This window comes from Toxoplasma gondii, chromosome V (assembly GCF_000006565.2).
Source record: "Toxoplasma gondii ME49 chromosome V, whole genome shotgun sequence".
In the NCBI taxonomy this organism is placed as follows: Eukaryota; Apicomplexa; class Conoidasida; order Eucoccidiorida; family Sarcocystidae; genus Toxoplasma; species Toxoplasma gondii.
Window position 1 is genome coordinate 345,418 of NC_031472.1, and position 23,123 is coordinate 368,540.

General features: G+C 50.1%; 3 protein-coding genes and 1 non-coding gene across 4 annotated transcripts; 3 read left to right on the plus strand and 1 right to left on the minus strand.

The window, feature by feature from the left end:
- The first annotated feature begins 35 nt into the window (after positions 1-35).
- On the plus strand, positions 36-4,813 carry TGME49_220390 (hypothetical protein). Its single transcript, XM_002371523.2, has 4 exons — positions 36-1,405; positions 2,454-2,511; positions 3,005-3,166; positions 3,796-4,813. Exons 1-4 carry the CDS (start codon positions 1,248-1,250, stop codon positions 4,240-4,242), a joined length of 825 nt encoding a protein of 274 aa, XP_002371564.2. The 5' UTR covers positions 36-1,247; the 3' UTR covers positions 4,243-4,813.
- Positions 4,814-7,314: 2,501 nt separating this feature from the next.
- ADF (actin depolymerizing factor ADF) lies at positions 7,315-8,628 on the minus strand (the record flags this gene model as incomplete). Its single annotated transcript, XM_002371524.2, has 2 exons — positions 7,315-7,475; positions 8,433-8,628. The coding sequence occupies 2 exons, from the start codon at positions 8,626-8,628 to the stop codon at positions 7,315-7,317; spliced, it is 357 nt and encodes a 118-aa protein (XP_002371565.1).
- A 2,095-nt stretch (positions 8,629-10,723) lies between these two features.
- Positions 10,724-22,833, plus strand: TGME49_220420 (3'5'-cyclic nucleotide phosphodiesterase domain-containing protein). The gene is made up of 18 exons (XM_018779885.1): positions 10,724-12,013; positions 12,143-12,260; positions 12,536-12,599; positions 13,096-13,287; positions 13,697-13,900; positions 14,674-14,783; positions 15,274-15,369; positions 15,803-16,073; positions 16,440-16,662; positions 17,353-17,676; positions 18,027-18,107; positions 18,439-18,531; positions 18,911-19,037; positions 19,543-19,647; positions 20,167-20,435; positions 21,276-21,345; positions 21,676-21,831; positions 22,224-22,833. The coding sequence occupies exons 1-18, from the start codon at positions 11,505-11,507 to the stop codon at positions 22,332-22,334; spliced, it is 3,123 nt and encodes a 1,040-aa protein (XP_018637837.1). The 5' UTR covers positions 10,724-11,504; the 3' UTR covers positions 22,335-22,833.
- TGME49_220425 lies at positions 14,196-14,268 on the plus strand. Its single transcript has one exon. It is a non-coding gene; the product is annotated as a tRNA-Arg (tRNA).
- Positions 22,834-23,123: the final 290 nt, after the last annotated feature.

The window sequence follows — 23,123 nt, forward strand, 5'->3', positions numbered from 1 at the left end:
ACTCTCGTCGTTAGTAGGAAGCCACCTCTTTGTGGTGTGCCGGCGTGCGCGAAGGCTTTTTCGGAGGTTTTCTGGCGGGCTTCTCGAAGTTCCCTTCAGGAGAAGAAGCACGTGACGAGATCCACGATGAGTGGTATGGTAATTGGAGAAGCGACCGGTTCTTTAGAAAGCTGCTGATCCTCGCGCCTGTTTAGAGCGAACAGTCCCCTGTATAGTTGACTCTGTCGACAAGACCGACCGGAGCGTTTGTCCTTTCTTTCGTCATCTCAGGTGGACGACGCGTTTCTAGTCGCGTTAACGTACAGAAACGGGGAAAGTTCTCGTTTTCTGCGTCGCTTCACTCGGTTTCGTCCGGAGTGCGGTGGCCCAAAATCTCGTAGGGGCATCGTGGACACACGTTTTCCTTGAGGCACACAAAGTTCAGCGTCGCCGGTCTTTTCGCACGTGCCCGTCCGTGTCTATTCTCCTAACGGGGAAAGGGGTATTTTCGTGTTCGTCCTTCGACTTTTTTCTGCCGGGACTCCCTCGGACTTGCTGCGCCGCACTTCACAGGCGAGCTGCTTTCCGAGTTGCGCGGACAACTCGACGGGCTTCGTGAGAGCCAGTGAAGCTGTGCTTTTTCTGTTCCGTGGTCTTTATGCGGCATTCCTCATCCGAAACTGTGAAGTTGTCTTTCCGGTTAAATGGATTCCGTAGTTGTCTCGGGAAATTTCGACGGACCTGTTCGAACTCGAGGAGCATACGTGGCTCCGCTCCAACGTAGCGCCTCCGTTTTTGCGACAGTCACGATATAGCTTCTCGTGCAGTTCTTCGATTATGTTTTCCTTGTTTTTTCCGTCTGAGGTATGTTTCTTTTCCTCATGTTAAACCAGGCGTTCACCTCGGTCACCCCAGTTGTTTTTCTTTTGAGTCTCAGTATCTCTTGGGCCTCTCCGGCATCGGTCCTCGCGCCGTCCTGTGCAGAAGCCTAGCTGCAGCAAGTTGCTCGTATCCCATTCTAGTTCGTATTCACACCGAACCACGCGAGTACGAAATCGCTTTTTGCAATTATGCGCGTGGATCTCCAGTCCTGGAGTCTGTCGTGGGCGTGTGCGCGCATCAAATAAGTTCGGCCTTTGTACCACTTTGGCTTCGCTGTGGTTTCGATTTTCGACTCCGTTCAGCTCCGTAGTTGTTGGGTACCTTTTTTCGTCAAGACTGCAATATTCAGTCTGTTTTCAGGAACAGTTGCCTTCATTTTCTGTAAAATGTGTGACTGTCTGAGCAAAAGACTCTGTCGGGGGCCCTCCAGGGGGATGGACCTGACCTACCGAGATATCTTCAAACTCACTGTACCGTTCGTATGGTCCATTGCGGCGTGCTGCCTCTTCGCGTACTACAGCATTGAACCCATCTCGAACAATCGGTGAGACGTATGCGGAATGTGATCGGGTGCCTCTTTGCTCTGTGACGTTCGGGTGGAGGTTTTCATTGTTACGGAATGTATTATGGCTCCACCGTTGGGGTGCAGACAAGTAGTTGGTCTGTTTTTGAAAATTACTGAATGTGACTGGGGCTGCGAGTTAGAGACTATGAAGGTGGGATGACTCTGATGTCGCTGATCTTGAAACGGCTACGGGTTCCGGGCATCCAACTGCCTCAAGTGCTTTATGATTGCTGTCTACCACCGCATGTTTCGACTGCTGAAGACGGATAGAAGTGCTGTATTTCAGTCTAAAACGTTCTTGATCGAGACTGTTCCACATTGGTTTTAGGCGTCTTTCTCACGTACTACCAGGCTCTGTGCCCTGGAACTGGGAGATGTGTCATCTCAGACAGGATACGGGCCGTCGTTTGACGAAGGGGTTGGTCGGGTGTTCATACAAAATACCGTAGTGAGGAACGGGCTGCTGCCAAATGCAAACATAGAATTGATTTAAGACTGCTGTTGGTACCTGTGTTGCTAAGGTGGATCCGGGTAAACTCGCACTATCTGTAATTACGCATGTTGTACCTGTAAAAGTGAATAGAAGAACACATTCAAGGGCGTTCCATTGATGTTCTATCCGAGCAGCATTTGTGAGGCCGAACTGTAAAAATGTAGACGGTGTCACTAAACTTCTCTCTTCAGATGCGTGTAGCGCTTGGATTTCTGAAGACGACTCCAGTTTTAGAATCCGTCATTAGCATGTACGGATCAAAGGCTACATCAGGAGCAGTATCAACGCCTGCACGGTTGCTAGAACCATTTCAGTGAACGTAGGTCTCCGGTCTTCGAATCTACTTGCGCATTCTTCCAGTTTGGGGATTGCATGCCCACTCGCATCTCATGGCTGCTCCGTAAGACACCGATTATTTTTCCTCGAGCTATTGTTATGCTGCATGTAGAACGAGAGCGTGTGGCGCCACGCTCAACGTCCCCCAGAGAGTCGTATTCAGGGTACCTTCCGTGAGGAACTGTGACATGTTTTCAGCTTCCCCAAGACCGTTCCCATGTACTGGAGCCTGATATCCGCGTTCCCCGCCTTCATGGTAAGTAAAAGGGTGAATGTTCGGCGAGATGGATGTGTTCTTCTCATGGTGTGACACTCTTGAATCTTCGCTGAATGTAGTCTTCGGTCGATATGGTTCTGTGTGGAGGCATATGCCGGCGGTAACTTTTTATTTGTTGACTCGTCATTTCAAGTGACATCGATAAGGTCAAGTAGTGGCAACACCCGGCCTCTCAGCGGTCTCGCCAAATGTGCAAAGTCTGTGTCTCCGCGTTTAGCGACAGGGAAGCATGTGTCCGCGTCCTTCGCAGCTGTGCAGGATGAGGACATGGTGTCAAAACAGTTTTTTGAAACAAGTTTTCTCAGACGTGGTTTCTTTTTGGAGGTAACGGGGTTTTGAGCTCAAAATAACGGTGAAAATCCGTCGAGTTAGCGTGTCTGGGTGAATTTTCATGGTTTTTCGTCTGAATTCTTCCTGTTTGCCGCAAGACGTACTTGTGGATCATGCTTGTCTTATCGGGGTTGCTCTGCAGACTGCACTCAACATCTTCATTTTCCATCGAGATGCCGTCATCCAGTCTGGTCTCTCTCGGGTGGCGCTTGCTGAGTTGACGCAAGTTGTGCGACTGATTTCCGTCGTCGGTGTCTTCACCTTCATCACTCTCGCCGTGGCAAGTGCCGTGCAGCTTGCGCAAGTAAGTTCCGTAGTGTCAGATCTTCGAGTTGCAATGCGCATTTTTCCTTGCTCTCAACTTTGTACACACTGCCAGACAAAGCTGTTATTTCGCTTCCTAACGTTGTGGTGAGGACGGGGCCTTCTAGCAGGTGCAGCAGAGAGCGCGTGTCTCCGGTGTGGTTCGTTCGTCTAGACGTGAGAAACGAATAGTTGAATGTGGTCGTGTATTGAGGGATAACATCAGTTGGGGTTTTTGTGAGATGTGTCGGCGCATTTAGTGTCCTGCAGCTGATAGGCACAGGACTAACAGTCTTTGCTTGCTGAATACGGACTTGGGGGGTGTGACAGTGAATATTACCGCCGCTGGGGCAGTGTGTCATGAATGTCGAGCAAAGGCACTGGAGTTTTGATGTGTACTGCTGCAAGCATTCTGCGATTCCATGGGCATCCCTCGCAGTGTACACGGAGTATATCCGCAGCGTTGCGTGCAGAAAGCAGTTTTGGGTTTTCGTTGAAAGGCTGCGCTCCGGCCGAATTGAGGGGTCCCATAGATTCCAGATCTTTTCTGTCTCAACGCTCGGGGTATTTTGTCTACGTCGTCTGAATTTCCTTTCTGTTCTGTCCTCTGTGACATGTTTGCGACTTCAGTGTCGCCTGTGCAACAATGAGAGCTACAAGGAGAATGTGATTTGGTGTGGGATCTCTCTCGTCTGGATGGTGGTGATGGCCTGCACGACTCCTACCGCGCGTCACTTCTCGAAGTTGATCTTCCGGTACGAGACGTTCCAGCAGCAAGGCGGCATGACACCCACCGTAACTTGCGCATCTCCTGATGGGCCTCCCTCGCTCCGTCCGGTCTCCTGGGGCGCTGTCGGGTCTCATCCCGGAGGTCCAGCAGGTTCTGGCAACGGAGCATACACGGTTGCAGCGGGCTACCCAGCTCGCGGCGCTCGCACGCTCGGGGCCTCCGGACACCCTGCCGAAGACGACTACATCCGGGCGGCTGCGGGTGCATCTCCGGGGCAAGTCGTCACCGGCAAGGTCTCTTCGAAGGCAGAAAGTGGCAAGCTGGAAGAGGGAAAGGGTGGCAGCTGAGTGGGAGAGACACAGCGAGGATGCGACAAGAAAGGCGTGCGAAAGTTCAAAAGACACAAGCAGGGGGGAGAGGGGGCGGAATCAGATTGGAAACGCAGGCCCTGCTCTGAGACAGAGGTTGTGGACTGCGCGGGGAGGAAGGCGAAGGTCGTCCGCAGGGCACGCAGAAAGGCAGGAAATTTGGCGGCCAGTAACGACGGTTTTCGATTTTTTCAAATAAATCGACAAGGATGTCACTCTGGCGGGTGGCCTTCATGTTCAGTCGCGGGGGGAAAAGTCACCTTGTGGTGAAAGCGGAGGAGCGGACCGGAGGACGACTGACACTGCAGTCGTTGCACACAGACGCGACCGAGTGAGAGACGGTAGTATATGTGTTGCCGACGAAAACGAAGCTGGACGGTCTAGCTAAATTACCCAGTGGTTTTGTGTAGTCGGACAGGGAACTAACTAGACAGCGTGGCACTGATGGAGTCTGTGTTCGTGGCTGCGTACCCCTGGGAGAAAAATTCATAGTCTCGGGAACAGCACTCTTCCTAGTGACGTTTTTCAGGCGCAGTGGAAGCACTTGGAGCCAGGGTGGCTGTCAGGTTCTTTCGTGCCTAGTTCTTGCACGGTCGATAGTTTCCGTCGTTTGAGGTTTCTGGCTGTGTCTGGGTGTGAATAGGGTAGCAATACTTCAAAACGGAACACGGAGGAATTGGCGAAACGTGAATTCTGTCCGGCGCAGAGACAGTGCCTTGTGTAGGCATTTGTTTTTGAGGGCACTGGCAAAAGAAAACGATTTCGTCGAGAGAAGTAGAATGCGTTGATATCTCATGAGACGGTCTTCTTCTAAGTGGTGAGAGTGTTAGGCGATCGTTTTGCGTGGTCTGTCTGTGGTGATAGAGACTATGAAAACCCGCTGCACCACTCTACACGCTGGTGTTCTTCCATTTCGAGAGTTCCGTCGTGCAGTGGGAGAGCTCCATTTAGTAGACGCGGCAAGAACAGTAGTGACCGTTGCATACTGCGAGATAGAACGTGCATCAGTCGGCTTCGGATGTTGTCAATTGAGCGAAGATGGACACGTCCGTGCGCTTAGAATTTTTGTTTTCTGCCGCAGAAAGGAAAACTAGGCTTAAACGCAATGTGGTGTTTCATCCCCTCTTGAATTTTCTTTTGACTCCGCGGAAGGTGGGCGAGCGCGAATGGGACTGAGACACGATCGAGTGAGTTCCGACAAGGGCGTGGGTGAGGCAGATAGTCGTGAGGGCGTCGAGGTCTGCATCTGGTAACTCGCTTTGTCAGGGAAGTGGAGTAGAAGCGTCGCGATGAATGAGTTGAAAAAGCGCGTTCCTCACTTCTGGTTTTTACGTGTCGCTGTAGCGATAGAGCGTGCACAGTCTTGCCGTAGTCGTTCCTGCTCCAGAGTCTGTGACGCGTTGTTTTTGTTGCGAAACGCGCCTTCTTAGGGCTACCCCTGGCTAAAAGAACAGGAGGACGTTTCTTATTTCTTCCCTCATGTTAAAAAAGAGTACTGATACTCCTTAACCATGTTTAACTCTAAACTGGTGCTCAGCATACTAATGACAGCGTAAAGAATTTTTGGTTTTTTCTAAGCGTCATCGGCCTCTGAAAGCGCAGAATCAGCGGTCTCAATCAGTTTCGATCCGTTAGTTCCGTCACCATCCCCTTCAACGGGGTTATACATGAAACAAGTCACAGCTCTTTTGCGACACAAAGCCGGTCACTGAGTGCGAGCTTCAAAGCAGTTCGGCCTGACTGTAGTGATGTAAACAGGAAGCTACGCAGACTACGGTCGTCGGTGCGACGGAAACAAGTCTCGCCAGTCCAGTAATCAAACAATGAGTGTTGACCCTGAGAGAATTATGGATGTCAATTTTATACGCCGTCGTCGAGTAACAGATGCATTGGCCGCCACCCTTGTACCGTTCTAAGGCTGACGTTGGTAAAAGAAATAAAATATGTGCTGGCAAAGCGAGGATGCTAGCCTCATGCTTTTTACAATTAGCAGTGGACTGAAAGGGCAGGCTACGTGACCCAGTGCTGTGCCCGTGAACCTTTCTGCCTCGACATGTATCTTACAAATCCACTACGCGCGTCAGCCACCCTTTTCAACTACACGTCTTTCTACCGGGATGGTCTATGGTTCGAAAGAGATACCTGTACGCGCCAGGGCGATGCAGAGAATTTCCCCTCACGTGACTGCGAGCATCCCGCATAACTTCAAGGAACAAGCTGTTGCTTAACGCGTCACACTCCAAATAAGAACGCCCCACTTCGCGTAAATTATGCGGGGATGTGGCAGCCCGAAACATTGAGTATGCCGTCCCTGCTTCATGTGCGAGAATGTTCCAAGGACAATCAACCGGCAGAGAAAGAACTGCATGCGTTGATCTGCTGACGAGTATATCCCGTGGGGACGCTACCCTACCGACTGTGCACGCAACGTGTTACTACAAGCGAGTGAAATTTCCTAGTCCAGAAGCTCTGAAGAGGACAATCCGAGAAAAAATGTGCTGGTTGGGGGTGGTCTGAACCTAGTGCATCATCATGTGCACTTGACGGTGACAGTTATGGAGGCAGACGACCCACGAAAATGGTAATTATGAATTTCCAAGAATTCAGTCACGACAGTTTTCTGCATCCACGAGGGACACTAGCACAATGACTCGTTGCCGCGCAAAGAACGATGCCCTCTTACACGGTAATTCCGCCACACTCAACAGGCGTTCTTCCATGAATGAAAGATTACGCGTATCCTTGCCCACCGGGTACGCCTGCTTGCCACGAACAGAAGCGGTAATGGCGAGTGTCATATGATTCAGGCAAATGAACATGTCACCAGGCCAACACAGTACAAAAAGGTCCATGTAGAAACTTCGAAAATGCGTATCTCTTTGAATGATGTACATCCAAAGAACAACGAACATCCATTTCGTCCACACGGAGGCAAAAATGTGGATCTCCGCATTTGTGCCATTCCCGTGGTTCAGGCTGCGATGCATCGACGCGCCAGTTCAATGGAGGAAAACTCTAGAGTCCACTTGCGTCGCGCGTTTCACGAAGTTTTTACGCGAGGGCTGCGAGGTCGCCCATTTCGTGAGCTTCCAATGCAACAGCGGTGGCGCCGTCCAGTTTCTTCAGGAGAGCGTCCTTCGAGGAGGCGTAGGTCATTCTCGGCTTGACGGGCGCGTTGTCCGGGCACCAAAGAACGAACTGGATCTTGTTGCCTATACAGAAGAGCACAAGAAAATGCGTAGGAAGTACATGAAAAGCTTTGGACACAAAGGTGAAGGCTTCTTGAGTGACACCTGTCGGCGAATAGCTCGTTCGTCACCAATCAGCACCACGTGCGCGAATGCCACTTCTCTAGGGAACAATGTTTGCCGGTGCCACCAATACACCCCGTTCTCTACACATGGCCCGGGAACGCTTGCCTCCTCGCATCGACTTAGATCCTTCGTACAAGTAGAAAAGTCAAAAACCGGCACAGATGTGCATATCTGAACAGTATGGAAGGCATGTCTCTTTATGATACGTGAAAACCGTACCAACACGAAACACTTCTGCGCATGCTCCTGGCACCCGAAAAGCACTTTGGGCGTGCGGCGTTTAGCCTTATTTCCCATAAACGCAATCCGCACAAAAAGTAAGATGCAAACAGGCGTCCTCCGCACCGGTCAAACGACAGTTGCTGCCGTCGCACTTTCCGTGCACACGGAGAGGGTCTGGAGGGCCCGCGGAAGAACGGCACCAGAGAAAATACACTGCAACAGTCTATAGTGGACAAACAGTTGCCCCACGCTACATAATGAACTGTGTTTCTGCGAGCCACATCACAGACGGGGTCATCTGTACCGTGGTTCAACGCACGCACACATTCGCAGACGCAGAGGAGACGCAAAACCACCAGAACTTTCAACTGGACGAGGCGCGGCGGCCACAAGTGTTTCACAACCGACCCGATGCATCAATCCTGACGATTGGTAGCGAAAAACCTGCACGGCTGCAGACTGGTGAATAATCCAGCAACTGTCAGTGTATCAACGCGCTCACCGACAAAACCGGTATCCACAACGTTCACGCTGGAGCTAGCCCCGTGGGTCTGTAGGCGGGACGAAATTCGACTGAACACCGCAACACGACGTGAACAAAACGAGGAAAGAATCGACATGCCAATTACTCACCGCAGTCGTACACGCCGAATCGGCAGTCGTTGGCGGGGAGAGCACCCCGGAATTCGTCCGCATTACCCTTTCCGTCCTTCTCGACAACGATCTTGGTGTTCTCGATTTTGAAGACGATCCACTTCACCGTCTTGCGGATCTTCAATTCGTTGAAACGCGCGACGCAGTTCTCGTCAACACCCATTCCGGACGCCATCTTGACTGGAGTTTCGAGGAAAAAGAGAACAAGTGTGAGTCGATACCGGCAAAAAAGAAAACAAATGAGCGGGGACGGTGGCGGTCAGCAGGCACCAACTACTACGGAATAGAAATGCTGCGCTACCCAGCCTGCCTACCCCTCCCGCGCGCTGCAAGTTGCCTGACCATCCGGAACGCTCCTGGAAAGCCGCCCCGCCGAACCAACTTTTCACACCTCCGACGTAGCTGCCCGGGTGGGGGGGTTCTGCCGCACACAGGCGACTCGAGCAGGAGCAGCTCCACCGTGCATCGCTTTTTACACACTCACCACCCCAGAAACCGGCGCGGCCACACTTTTTCGCGTGCGCAGAACCCTGGAGCGGAATCCCGGAAGAGCGGAATGCGCGCGCCCCCTACAGAACTGCTTGCCCAGCACTGCGGCACCTGGGCCAAAATTCTTTGACAACTGCGTGCAGCCGCCAGCATACAAAACTGCGGTACACGCTTTGCGATCATCAGGGGCTGCAGACAGCAGGACCACGATGAAACAACCGGGCTGCTGGAAAGGAGCGCCCGGGTTCACTTCACGGCGTCCCGTTTTTGCCCCTATGCAAGGTTTCTCGCGGCTCGGGGAAAAACGCCATTTCATGGGAAACTTCGCTGGAAAAGGCAGCCATATGTCGCAATACAGGCAAGGCATTCGATGAATGCAACACCGATCATACAGACTGTCAATAAAAAAACGCACTAAAAAACGCTGCAAGCAAGCATGTACACGCGAACTGCACAGAATTAGACAGAACTGGCAGCGGGATATCTTCATAATTGCCCGGTGTGGCGTACTACGCTTTTTATGACGCGCTATGCTGTTTTCGGGGGGCTGCGGTAGTATTAGTCATAGTGTGTTGTCCACCGTACGAGGAGTTAACGGTGTCAAGAGGCGATTTGTGTGTAGTTTCTGTGAAGGTGCATTCGCCGTCCACATAGGGACCAAAGCGCTCCTCTTCGCTGCCCTGCCGACCTTCAGTGCGAGTTCTTGTTTGGAACCGCAGCCACGAGTGCAGATCAGTTTGTGGGTGGGAAGGACCGCACGTGTGAGGGGGATTCAGAAACCTGAGAATCGTGCCTTTAGATGACTTGTGACATCAAGGAAACAGCGCGAAGAAAACGAAGGGTAGTCTTCCGTTCTCGACGTGTGGGTGGTACCTTTGTGTGCTACTCTGTCGTTTCGGGCCGATGGCTTGGTGTTAACAGTATATGTTTTCATCGCAGAGTCGCGTCACAGAGCAGTGCAGACATCGAGCGGAAGTCTCTCCGCAGTGCGTGCAGTGGTCGGGATTACTGTCCGTCAATACATGCTAAGCTTCTTCAGTGGGTGTAATAAGGGACTGAAAAGCACAGGGTTTTGTATGTTAGGAGCTGATGGTTTCTACGTCTCGCAATTACGCTTGCAGTGAGTTAGGCAATTCCAGCTCGTGATTGTTAAGGGACAGTTTCCTACTGACAGCATCGAAGTCAGGAGACCGGCTAGCTGGAAACAAAAGGGACACCATGTCATATACGCTAAAATGAGGCGACGAGGCTTCTTCTGTCGTTAAAAGAAGAGGAATGTGTGTTCTAAACCACACTGAGGACACTCTCAGGTATTTGTTTGCCTGTACTGCTGATTTCAGCAGCCATCTTTTCGAGGCTTCATGTTTTTTGCGTCGTGTAATCTTCAGTGATGCTGTTGTGTGGCCTTGACGCTCAGTAACCGTTGTCAATGAACTTCATATCCCCACATAGTCGTTGTTGCGCAATTGAGAAACAAGTGATTTTCTCTTAGATAGAAGGATACTGGGAAAGTCTTGTTCACTCTCCGCAGTAGCGTGTAGCGTCCTTTCTGTAGCACCCTGCCAGAGAGTTACAGCTCCCTTGCTCGTCAAGCCGGGGTTCGTGTCCGGATAGCGAGAAGAAAAATAGCGCGCGCTGATCTCCAATGCGCAGCAGTGGCAGCACCTGTGGCTGCTCGAACTCTCTGTCGTGCAACACCAATCTGTCCTACGGCATTTTCCAAAGCAGTTTTAACCTGTAGTTGAAAGACTGTAGTTCTGTTGGAACGCCATTGTTCCTTTTATAAGGAGAATGCATCATGACCACTTGGGTGGTACAGGACGTCACAGTAAATGACGGAGGGCTGCAAAAAGGACCTGCATAACCTGATCCACAGAAAGATCCAACGGGCTTCAGAGTCGTGAAAGTGTGTCCACGAGTATCTGACATGCTTAGCAAGTCTCCTCAGTTGTGAATTTGCCTCTCACCAGGTCTGTTCTACCCTTACAGAGTTGTGGAACTTCATGGGCACGCAGTGACCCACCGATTTAGAGCAGGATAACATTTCTGTGAAGTCGCAAAATAGAGCAATGCGTCATAAAAACCACAACATGAATTAAACTTGGATGGCTCCAAGCTTCTTCATTCGCCATCGTTGGTGTCGTGGTGTTGTTGAAAAAAGTGGTATATTCATACTGAATCTCCGGCGGAGGCACGAGCGTTCGTGACACTAATGCTGCTGAGCAGCTAGCCGCGGTATCGCTGTCTAGCAGCCAACAAGCAAGCATGACTGAAATTGGTGCCATGCCCGCAGACCCCTCACCCTAGTCAAAGAAGAACGATTTCTGTTGCCCTTCAGTAAAGCAGGAGCACCTCTGCAGCCGCCCGGAATTCAGCCCTTATGTAATCTATGGGCTAAGTGGAAGATGGCTCCCTTGCGTCATGCGAACATAAACAAACGATGCAGTGTGGCGGCCTAAACTATTGAGTTGAACACTGCTCCAAAGCGCAGAACTGCATGTTCTTTAATGAATCTGTTTTGTGGACCTGGAGCCGAAGCACCTGACCTTTATTGTGGGCATCATGCCGACTTCTCAGCAAGGCGAAGGTGCCTCGGCCACTGTAGACCGGCGACCGATTATTGTTTCTTCTGCCTCTCTGGCTCCCATTCGAGAGGATGCGGGAGAAGGTCTGGGAGAAACTGGTGGTACAGGGACCGGAGCCGGCCCCCCTCTGCCTTGTCACTCGCCGGGTGTCACTGCCGAAGTTGCGCCACAAGAAGGCGAGGAACCCCTGGGGCCCTTACACATGTGGAAACGGTTCATTCTGACGAAATTCTCTGGGGGCAAAAAGAGCGACCAGGCCCCTGGCAGGCGTTCCTCTTCTTTGACCTCGTTGTCGGTCCCTTCAGGGCAACTGACTAGTGGAATCAGCTCAAGCTCTGCAGGTCTGAAAAGTGTCTGGGCCCCGCAGTCACGAATGTCCTCTGTCTCTCGTACAGATTCTGGGTCTAGTGGCACAGGACGGTCCCCTGACATCTCCACTCCCACTCTATACAATCGACGAAAAGCGGAGGCGGACGAAAAGTCAAGGTGCGTGCCCCAAAACAAGATACAAATCACCGCTGTGACCCTTGAGGTTGACCTAGCAGCTGAACGGATGCTCGGTGTTCAGAGCCAGACTTTTGGAGTTTCCCAGTCCTGCCGTGTTTTGTGTCGTAGATTTACTCTCAAGGGCATCGTCACGACAAAGTGGAGACACGGTGAAGCACTTTCCTTCATTCACCCGTTTTGGTTAACTTTCGAAAACAAGGATCTCGAGCACCAGTGGAAGATGCAGGTATCACTTTACAGCAGCTCCCTTCTTTCACGGTTGTCTCTAGGGTGGTTGCAGCTAGTACTTGGCGAAGTGATTACCATTGCGGGCCGATCGCGATCCTGAAACTGCGGTGACGAGAGTACACGCTTCTTCATGGCTCACCGAGTCAGTTTTCTTCCTTTCCCCAGCTTGAACTCCACACATTGTCCTTCAACTACTTTTCACAACTCTTCTGTATTCATACCGAAACGGATGAACACAAGTGGAATTGCTTTTGTCCGCACATATACATGCAGGACCTGCATTACTTTGCTGCCCTCGTCGTTCGGATCCTCGCATGCTTGGCGCTAGCATTGCCTCGTAAGTCTTTCCAGTAGGCTCCCTTGGGTAGTCTTTGGTCCCTGTAGCAGACGAGATTCAGACGCCGTATTCAAACTTTTGCTGGGGTACACAGTAGTTGGGGGCATCGGTCTTCTCCACCTCCGCAGCCTTGGCCCGAAGAATCGATATTACGGAAGTCTTCTTCACGGAATTGTGTACCCTCACTCTGCAGCTGAGAGGCGTCTAAAAAAATCCCGTTTGTTTCTCTAACTGGTTGGTGTGATTTTTTTTACCTCTCCGCATTTTCGACTCCTCGGCGCGCCTCGATCTCCGCCGCCTACACTTCTACGCCGTGGACGCAACTGCGCTCGAATCTTCCACGGGGCTTTTGCATACACCGTTCAATCCAATGAATCTACTGCTTGAACTCTTCCGATGTCATGGTGCTGGGCGCTTGCTCGACGGACTTATCTGCTCGGGTGTGACGACCGACGTACAACCGGGTTTCGCTATACCTCACGTTGAACAAACTCAGTATTTCTGCTCTACTGCAACTTCATCTGCAGGAATTGCGAGTCCACCTTTTTGCTTCCGTTGATAGCCATTTCGCCTTCTAGCATCATCGCTGCAGCTGCGTATTGCTGTCCCGTTTTACAAATAAGGTTCCGAGGGGTGTTTACACTCTGGTGCTGCTGGATAGCGGTCGCAACTGTTTTTTTCTGTGAACGTAAGCTCGTCAGGCATCCTGCTGCGAAAGGCTACCCATACAAGAGAAGAAGTGAAATCGAGATTTTGTGTGTAGGATAAATTCGGTCAAGTTCACTAGAGATGTCCGGAGATGAAGAAGCGAAGCGTACGTAACCAGTTTCCGACAATGTAAACGTTGAGATTATCCATTCATTTCACCGAGGATGCTAAGCCACCAAAGGTTTGGTTTGTCCGTTCTAGGGAGCCGTTGAGATCTACCATCACCTCCCATTTGTATGTCACTGACAAATGCTTTCTTCCACACTAATAAAGACCGCCTCACGGATCCACCACTGACTCTTCGCGCTATCGGATCCCTTTGACAGCACACACCACCCTTGTGTGCGGAACTTTGCTTCTCTATTGCCTGTATCTGCTGATAATTGCAGCTTCGCGCTTGATAAAGTTGCTGGGACTCTCAGAAGACACATCGTTTGCTCTTGGCGAGACTGGATGGATGACGACCATGCCGCTCATTCTGTTTTCTGCAATCCTTGGCGGCGTCGAGTGGCCCAAATTTGCGCTCATCACGCTCGTCGAGACCACCTCGGTTATTGTCGCCATTTCTTTTCTGTCAACGCCCCTGAAAGCCTGTAAGTCGTCTTCTGCGGTTAACTTTGTTGACTGGCCCAATGCTACACAAACGCCGATGTATCTGGTCCCACCACCCGAGTTGACGATTAGCTGTTGGAATGCGGACGTCAGTGACCACTCAAACTTGAAGGATTGCAATGAACACAGTAGTGGTGACGATTTTAGAGTTCTGCATGCGTCGCAGCCACCTTGGCGTACTGCAGCTAGAAAACCCATTTTGCAGATTTTACAGCGTGCTCGACAATGAGGTTGCACTACGACACAGTCCCTGCTGCCGTAAAATACAGGAGGGTCGAGCGAGTGGCGCAATGGATAGCGCGTCGCCCTCCGGAGGCGGAGGTTGCGGGTTCGAGTCCCGTCTCGCTCTTATGTGGTTGGTCTGTCCTCCCACGTCTCAGTTTCCCGAAGGTGACGGTTTGGTACCTTTGAGAAAGGAAGTTTACACCTACGTTTATTCTTTTCAGGCGTATAGTCGCAATCACGACTCTCGGGCATTTTGTCACACATCGCCCTCGGATCCCTCACGGCCCTTTTCGCCGGTGGATGGCACGAGCAAACTGGTGGTGGCTTATGTTGGAATTGAAACAGTTTGAGGCACATACACTTTGAGAAAAAATTATTCAAATTGATGATGGATCAGAGCTTGAATAATGCATTCGAAGAAACAGGGAAACCCCTTGTTGCACCGCAGACAGCGGCGAAGCACACTACTTACTCTGCGGGCGAACAAGACATGGAACCACGTCTCTCGAATGTTCTTTCGTTTACACAGGCAGCCGAATCCCCCTACAAGTTTTCAATGCCGTCACCATGATTATCGCCAACTTTACGGTGCGACGTCTCGAGATATACAGACGACTGCGTTATCTGGAATACCGATTTGTGAGCTGACTCGCGAACCAGTCAAGACCGTCAGTCTGTTGGACTTCATAGCGAGCCATTCTCGCAACACACACTCTTAATAGGAAACTTTGCTTCGAAAACACCCGTTCTCCGTAGAGTCTTATTCGCACTTTCTCAAGAGTAAATAGCTAGAGCGATTTCCTCGAATGACAAGTGCTGCAAGTGTCAAGGATAGTGAGTTGACGGCGCTACATTTTTTTCGGCAGGGCCCATCTGGAAACAAACATGCTATCAAGTGGATAGGATAAAGCTTTTGTGAAGTGTCATGTGTGCCCACCTTGTTTATCTCTGAATTGCTAGGGGAAAAAGGATGGTACCGGCAGCGACGAAATTCCGGTAGATGGAAGCGCTCGATAATACAACGATATCCAATGTTTGTGCTCGGTAGTTGCGCCCTCGTAATCGAGCACCAACCTCACCTCAACTGAAAAAAGATGCCTCCAATTATTTATCTCAACCGCTTTTTTAGGCTGCTGGGCAACTCCGATGCTTCGAGGACGAGGCGGCACGGTTCATCAAGGCGTCGCCAGTGGAAGATGCCTTCTACTGCATCAAAGAATCAGAGGTCCGTGTCCAGTGTCAATTACAGTCAGTCATGTCAAAAGTAGATTCGATGAGCACCTCAATGGTCCACCGTATTCCAGGCCTCACCTCCAATCTCATTTTGCAATGGTGTGAATGTCTACGCGTGTGGAGGCGGTCACCCCTGAATCAGTGTGTACTGGTTCCGAATTCTTCCGTCCTGCAAGACAGGAATACAAGGGGCTTTTTCGGAACACAATAGGAAAGCTAGATTGTATCTTTTCGTCCCATTCTATTTGATTAGTTCGTCTGAGGGTAGAGAGACACTACAGGAGACTCAAATCCAAAGGTCCGTCTGCACACAGGTGGGTTTCAGCTGCTGTTCTGTTGCCGCCAACAAAGTTGTGGAGCTGATGGTGAATAACCATCTCATTTAACATCCGAAGTGAACGTTTTGTGCGTCTGCACCTTCGTAGCGCCTCCTGTCTGAGCAATTGTACGCACCTGAAAAGGGCAAAACGACGACTCAGACACTGTACAGATGCATCTTGTATCTAACAAGGGCCCAGATCAAGTTGTCTCTCTTCGACGAGAAACCTGCAACGGATCCATTTTTCTTCTATCGGGCGGACTATCCTTTCTCGTCACCTGACGGTCATCACGCCAATGATGGAGCCGTCGGAGAAAGGCCGACAAGTGGGGCTGAAAGATTTGCAGCTCCACGGGAATATCATGTTGCCATATCGGGTAAAGTAACGCAAAACTCACACAGTCGACATTTTAGATTGACTTGCACACACAACCTGAGGTTTTGGTTAACGCAGTCAGCCGCAATCAAGGGAGACAGCAAGCGAAAGACAGCTGAAATCGCTGTGATGAGTTGAACATGGCGGGCATTTGAGCCGGAGCCGTGTACATTGCGTGTGGAGTCCTCGCACTGGTTGCAGCTGAACAACTCCAGAGTGCCCATGCTCCCTTTTTTGCGCAAATGGGGAATCCCCCCTTCCAGACTTTTTGTAGCACACGCTGCCACATTTGGAGGCATGCACAACACCAAGGGAACATCCGATCCACGACGAAACGTTGTTGTCGTCTGCTGTGTGTCGAATGCAGAATCCGGCGGTGAAGATGTAGACAACACAGCAACGAAAACCAGGCAGATCGACATAGGAACATCGAACCGGACTCCAGAAGCCGCGGGTGATATTTCTCCAACTGCAGAACCAGATGTTATCGAAAGAGAGACGTCTCCTGTACGAGTCCCGACTTACAAGCGGAAGCACCATATCACAAGTGGACGACGTATGCTAGATCAAAGAAGAAATGAAGCTTTTGAGTAAGATGCCTGTTGAAGACTCTACGTAGCCTTTCGTCTGATTAAACGCTCGCGAACGTCCACAAGTTCTTACGCTCCAGTACACGATGTGTCCACGATAGGCGCCTTTCAACACTGAGGGTGCTTGGAACTATGTCAACAATGCACAACCCGGTTTCGGTAACCAAAGGCATTCACGATCTAAACCAGTGGTCCGATTTTGGTAGTCTTCAGTCACGGTCAAAACAATTCATTGTTATACTCTATCCATGAGCTCCTTAATCCTGACTGAATCAGAAAGCTGAGAAATCTGTGATCCTTCTGCATTGTCATGTCTACATTGTGTCCAAACACTGTGGTTAGTGATCCACATATGCAAAACTAATCGAATAATAACTGCAAATAGATCCCTGCTGCACGTAAAATATGATTCTTGCCTGTCTATAAGCTACTTCTTTTCGAGGAGTATGTAATACGAGTTGCACTACTGGTTTTTAGTTTGATAGTCTCCTTTTATTGGATCAAAATTCTCTTGTGCTAGCGACGCAAGTGCCCTGTAACACTAGGAGCTAGGGCAACCATTATGCTGATAGACAGAGTCATACGCGAAGGCTTTGAATGCCTTGTCGGTGCCCGAGAAAATGAGATGGGAGAAAACAGAAGCAACCATCAAAAATGTGTTTGGTTCGGAACTTACGCGTCTGGTTTCAGCAAGTTTGGGGATGCGCTCGCATGTGCATTTGGAATTCCGTCACCTCAACCTCCTCCTCCGCTTCGGGCAAAACCGGTTCTACGTGGCCTCAAGCAGGCGGCTAGATCCAAAGATATCAGCGTCTCGCGGACATGGGCAAAAGATCCACCAAGTGAAGCGAAACCCCTGGCGCGACGTCACTCTTTTGTCACCCTCGGGGCGATCGACGATAACCTCTTTGGGTTGGTTGAACGTGTTGGGGAAGACTGGGATCTCGATATGTTTGAACTCTGCAAGCAGACCAACAGGATGACATTGATGGCAACAGGGTTTCGTCTACAGCAGTGAGTCTTCTTTCGGCGTAGGCCTAAAGGAATTGATGGAGTACGTTACCTTTGATATATAGAAACGATTTTCGCGTATCTCGACTGTGATAACTGAGCAAGCATTGGGTCAAACTGCTTCCAGTCGCAGCAACCGTTGTGACAAAAAAGATGTAGAGTATCACGCTGGCTCCCGAGCGCTCTGGTGTCTGCGTCGATCGTTTTTCCCGAAGGGCCTGTCAACTCTTAAGGGTAACTCACTTCTTTGCATAGTGATTTGAGGGCTATCGTGCAGGCAAAAGCATTGTTTTCGCCTTGCTGATCAACACACACGAAGCTGTCCTTTCTTGTGTGCTGTTGTTAACCTGCAGCCGATTTCTAGCTGAATATGAACCTGCCTTCCACCTATGTACTAGCACATGGCGTAACTTCCTCAGAGAAGTTTCTCAAAGGTCCGGCAGCTTAGCTCCAGCCACTCTTGCGACAGTACCTCGCACGCATGAGTTTCTGCCTGAGCGAGCAGTGGGAGTGTCATCCATAGCTTTTGTTTAAAACTACTGCTTTTCGGTCAATGCGACTTGCTTAGAAACCTAGAGTGGTTCTGTGTTGGTTGTAAGTGGCCTGCTCGTAGAGCAGCACGAAAACCGCGGTGTTTCCGACACAGTGCACGCTCGTACCTTCGATATTTCACTATTTTCTGTTGGTTTCGACCCGCGTATCACTTGTGCCGCTGTGCGCAAAGCAAGAAGAAACCCTTCTGTGTGCTTAAATGCTTTTTCACAGGTACAGACACAACCCCTACCACAACGAGCAGCATGGTGCAGCGGTGGCGCACATGATGGTTTTCCTTCTTCGCGCTTGCCAAGCTTGGCACATGTGAGTCACGCGCTAGTTTCATGTCAGCATCATGTTACTGTGAGTAGACTTGCAACATGTAGTGGAATCGAGCGTTTTCAGGCGTCCCGTGACTCTGCAGTTTGCCATTACGTAACAGGATGGACAACTGAAAGGCGTCGCGGAAAAGTTGTTCTTCTGGTCGTTCATCAGCGGGACTTTCTCTACACGATGAATGCTGCAGAGACCAGACCTCCTCGTGCCCCACGTGTACAGTATTCTAGCTGCTTTACTCGAGCTACCCTATAGGACATACCACCACAAGAGCGATCTGCTCGGCAGCCCTAGGTGAATAAGTAAAATTTTTTTGGCAGCATCCACGCGTCTCGTGCACAAGTTGTGCTGTTTGCGTGGTACCCAGGTTCAAGCCTCTGTATCAAACAGCCATCATCGTCGCTGCTCTCGTGCACGACGTCGGCCACTTCGCCATGAACAACCATTACGTGGTTAACAGCGGCCATCCTCTTGCGATCACCTACAATGACCGGGTTAGTCTGTGGAGAAGAAATGCCGGTGGCTGCATCATTGCTGAGAATCTCTGCGAACATACCGTTCGATTTCACTACTGTTGGATGTTGAATGCATCGGACCTGAACACAGGATTCATAGAGAAACAACATCGAACGCGTACGGCACAGTGTGGCAAGCTAGAAGCAGCCGCTTTTGCGTGTCGTCACTAATAGAGAGCGCACATCGAGTGTCAATCCAGTCTGTTTCAAGGTTTCATACGTCGCCACTGTTGCAGGACCATTTCCAGTTGCCTGAATGGGATGTTTTGGCCAGCTTCATAGATATCGATTGGCTGCGGAAGACCCAACACGTGTGCGTTTGCGATATACGACTAAGAGAATTTAGTGAACACAACGACACGGGCAGCAGAGTAAAATTCGACTAAATGGCTGTCTGGCGAGTACGCGGTATTTATTTGCGTCTGCGGGGGAGCACTACGTTGCCTGAAACTTGCGAGGTGCGGTCTCTTCTCTTTTCGTGCAGTCCGTCTTGGAAAACTTTCATTCAGCTCTGGCATTCCGAATAATGGGCACGAACGGTAATGAAAATTTCAACATTACGGAAACATTTTCAGCGGAGGACAAACGAGTGAGCCTCGCCTTATCATACTTCACGCCACATGTTGAAGCACTGCTAACCCTGGAAATAAGACTAGTTAGTGAGAAACGGGAGCAGATCCCAGCATCATGACAACGTAATCCCACTACTTTCCTTTAGACGGACAAACCCATGTCCTTTTGTATAGAGTTCTTCATCATTTGAGTGGTTAGGTCTGCTGTCTGTGAATAGACACATGGTCAATTGATCGACCAACATTAAGATGAACCTTCTAGACACTGATTCTACAACCAGTTTGTCTACTCGGATGAGCGACACTTGTTCAGATCGGCAGCTTGCTCAACGAAGACGGACGGACTGCCAGTTCTTACGTGACAACACAAAATGCACAATCTGGTTCGCGGAGAGGCTCTCCGGCTCTCAGAAGGGCACTGATGTTTACAGCTGCAGGCTTTGGGCCCTGTTTTGTCTCTGCGGGAAATTGAGGAACATAGGTTCTCGCAAGACATCAAGGTTGCCTCTGGTCTAGGACTCTGTTCAATGATTCAGGACTTCCGGAAATTAATCATCGAGCTCGTTTTGGAGACAGACATTCTCTTCCACTTTGACTTCATTGGTCGCTTCCGTCTACGGCGGCCGATGTCGCCTTTTTTCAAGCTCTTGGGAGAGAGAGGTGCTAATCCAAGCTTCGGTCAGAATCCGGTTTCCCTCTTGAGTTCGCCCTCCAGAACGGCAACTGATGTCGAGGCGACATCGAAGGAAGAAGCTCAGGACCTCACTTTATTGGCAAAAGCATGCATCCGAAGCGCCGACGTAGGGTGAGTGGGCCACTGTTTTGTCTGGATAATGTTTCTGCATCACTTTAAGCTCAGGCATTATACGATTTCCTAAAGCAGGATGAGTACAGTTGACTGTGATTTGCGTTACCGTACTCCTTCACGCTCTTTAGGAAAGTCAGACTATCTTTACAACAGCTTACTTGCTTTAGGTCTTGGTGCTTGTCAACGAGTTAACAAGTAGATGAACCATCCGTGGGATACAGCTCGGTTCTGTAGTACACCCTGCATGCCGCAGGCTAGAATTTACACACGTTTGTACCGAGGAATTCATCGGAGATTAAGCATTCCTGTTGAAGACCGCTTCGGGTCATCTATACAACGATGGCAGAACTGCGATAAACTCTTAGCTGTCGAAAACTGATGCAGCATATTTCAGGAGGCCCAGAATTACACTCTACTGTTCCCAAACGACGATTGTAAAAGGAAGTGATGGAAGTCGGGGTTCTGATTCCGCCGATTTGATGCATATTTGAGAGATGACAACAACCGAGAAATCAACTAATTCTGATCAGAGGCCCTCTACACAAGTTCAGTCGGTCGGAGAGGGAGGGAAACCGTGATTTGAACCGGATGCATATGTGTGGAACTCTGTGCCTGATACCGAACAAGAATGACCCCATTCCTTTTTTCCAGGGATCTGTGTGTCCGTCCTGACTTCCATCGCATCCTTCTAGACAAGTAGACACAAACGATTATTGTTTACATAAATACATATATTTATGGCATGCGCCCACAGGCCTGTGGTGGTTAGTTATGTCGGCAAATACCACCGAAAAGTTCCTGAATTGCGGGTATGCATACTTGTGCTGTTTTGCGAAGGCACGCAGCGGTGGAATGGCGTCAACATTACTTCTATTCAAAGGCTGTACAAACCGAGTTTTTCAACCAGGTAGGCCGGAGAGGTGGGGCACCTTGAATCCAGGGCTGTTTGAAAAATGCCCATGAGACTTGGAAATACGGATACCTGTTGCCTCAATAACGTACCCGTCACCACGCGTGGAACAGTTTTTTGTCTGTACACAGAGAAGCGCCTTCCACCGCGACTTTTCCTCCTTCTTTTCCTCTTGGTGGAAGTTTCTCATCCTATTGCACAGGTGTTAAGCATGACTCATTATCAAATTATGCTGTGGTTAGTCGCAAAATCCTTACAGTCACTCTCTCGTGAAGGTTCACGAAGTGCTGTCTTTCCCCCGTCACTGCTGCGTTTGTCTGTGCTCAGGGGAAGGCCGAGAAACGACTGCGGTTACGAATCTCCCCATGCTGTGATCCGGTCTCGACCGATGTTCCCAAGTGCCAAGATGGCTTTATTTCGTACATCAGCCGCCCACTGTTTGAAGAGCTTGCCCTTATCAACACGAACGGCGCGATAATGCAAGTATGTCTAGAGAAGCGAAAGTAAAACGTCGACACAGTCTCCTCAGTCACGTATCTGCAACCCAGAACTCACTATAGTTTCGTAGGAAAGTATTCTTCATGCAGATTGATTCAGGTGCGAAGCGTCAGTGTAAAGAGCAAGCGAAGTCTCTACGTTGACTCGCCGATGTGCTCGCAAACCATATGAGACAATGAACACAGAACGTGAGTAATCCCTGTAAGCGTGGTCATTGATAGACTATGCTTGTTTTGTTAGAGCCATGTACCCACATTTTCTCTTTTGGCGATATCTTCGCTACAGTCGTCTGGTGGAAATTGTTGAAACAGTGCGGCCTCTCAGTTCGAGGTCTTCTCTTTTGCTCTGCCCTCCGTTCTTCATTCCTTGTGATGCAGAAATGTGTCCCATTGCTAAAGGCAAACCAAGCAACCTGGAACCGAATAAAGACGAAAGGAATCGAGTGGAACTCTGCTGAGGCCCTGCAGGAAGGATTTAAAACGGTCTGACGCGAAGGCTTCAACGCCTGTGGTGTCCCTTGCGCCCTCCGAGAATGCTTTTGTATTTTTGCTCGCCGGATTTGCGTTCGCTGACAGCACTTCCAAGAAAAAGCTGCTCGAACCCGAACCCGTGTCCAAGCACTTCGCCACCAGGGTACGCTTTCTCCTGAGTTACATAGACTGCATTCGTCCGGGTAAAAGTAACCCGCGACTTTGCGAGCACATCTGCGAGTCAACGCAGAGACTTCGCTTGCTCTTTACACTAACGCTTCGCACCTGAATCAACCTGCATGAAGAATGATTTCCTACGAAAGTATAATGAGTTCTGGGTTGCGCCGGAACGCGTTCTCGAATGCCGCGTTATTCAGATTGCGTGGTAGATCATTCTTACCTGGAGACTGAAAGCTGACAACGCCATCTGGCAGTGAGTAAAACATGTTTAGAGGATGTTATCGGTGAGCTTGAAGACAATAAAAACTGGAACCGTTTCAACTCGCTCTGCACCTCACACTCGTTGACCCTACACTCGCCTTGCTGTTCGATGTCAGTCAATCAAGAGGATTCGCTGCACACGAGACACAGAAGCTGGCGCTGTTTCCAATGAGATGCAGTGCTCGATGGAGCAACGACGAAATATTTTCAGTAGTTTTCCACTTCACATAGTTACGAGATCCGCTACTCTGGCGATGCTTTGCTAACACAGCTGCTTATTTTACATAGTGCCGGAAATGGTGGATCAAAAACACTCGACTGGAAGTTACCGCACCAAGAGCTCAAGAGTGCTTCGTGTGGTCTATA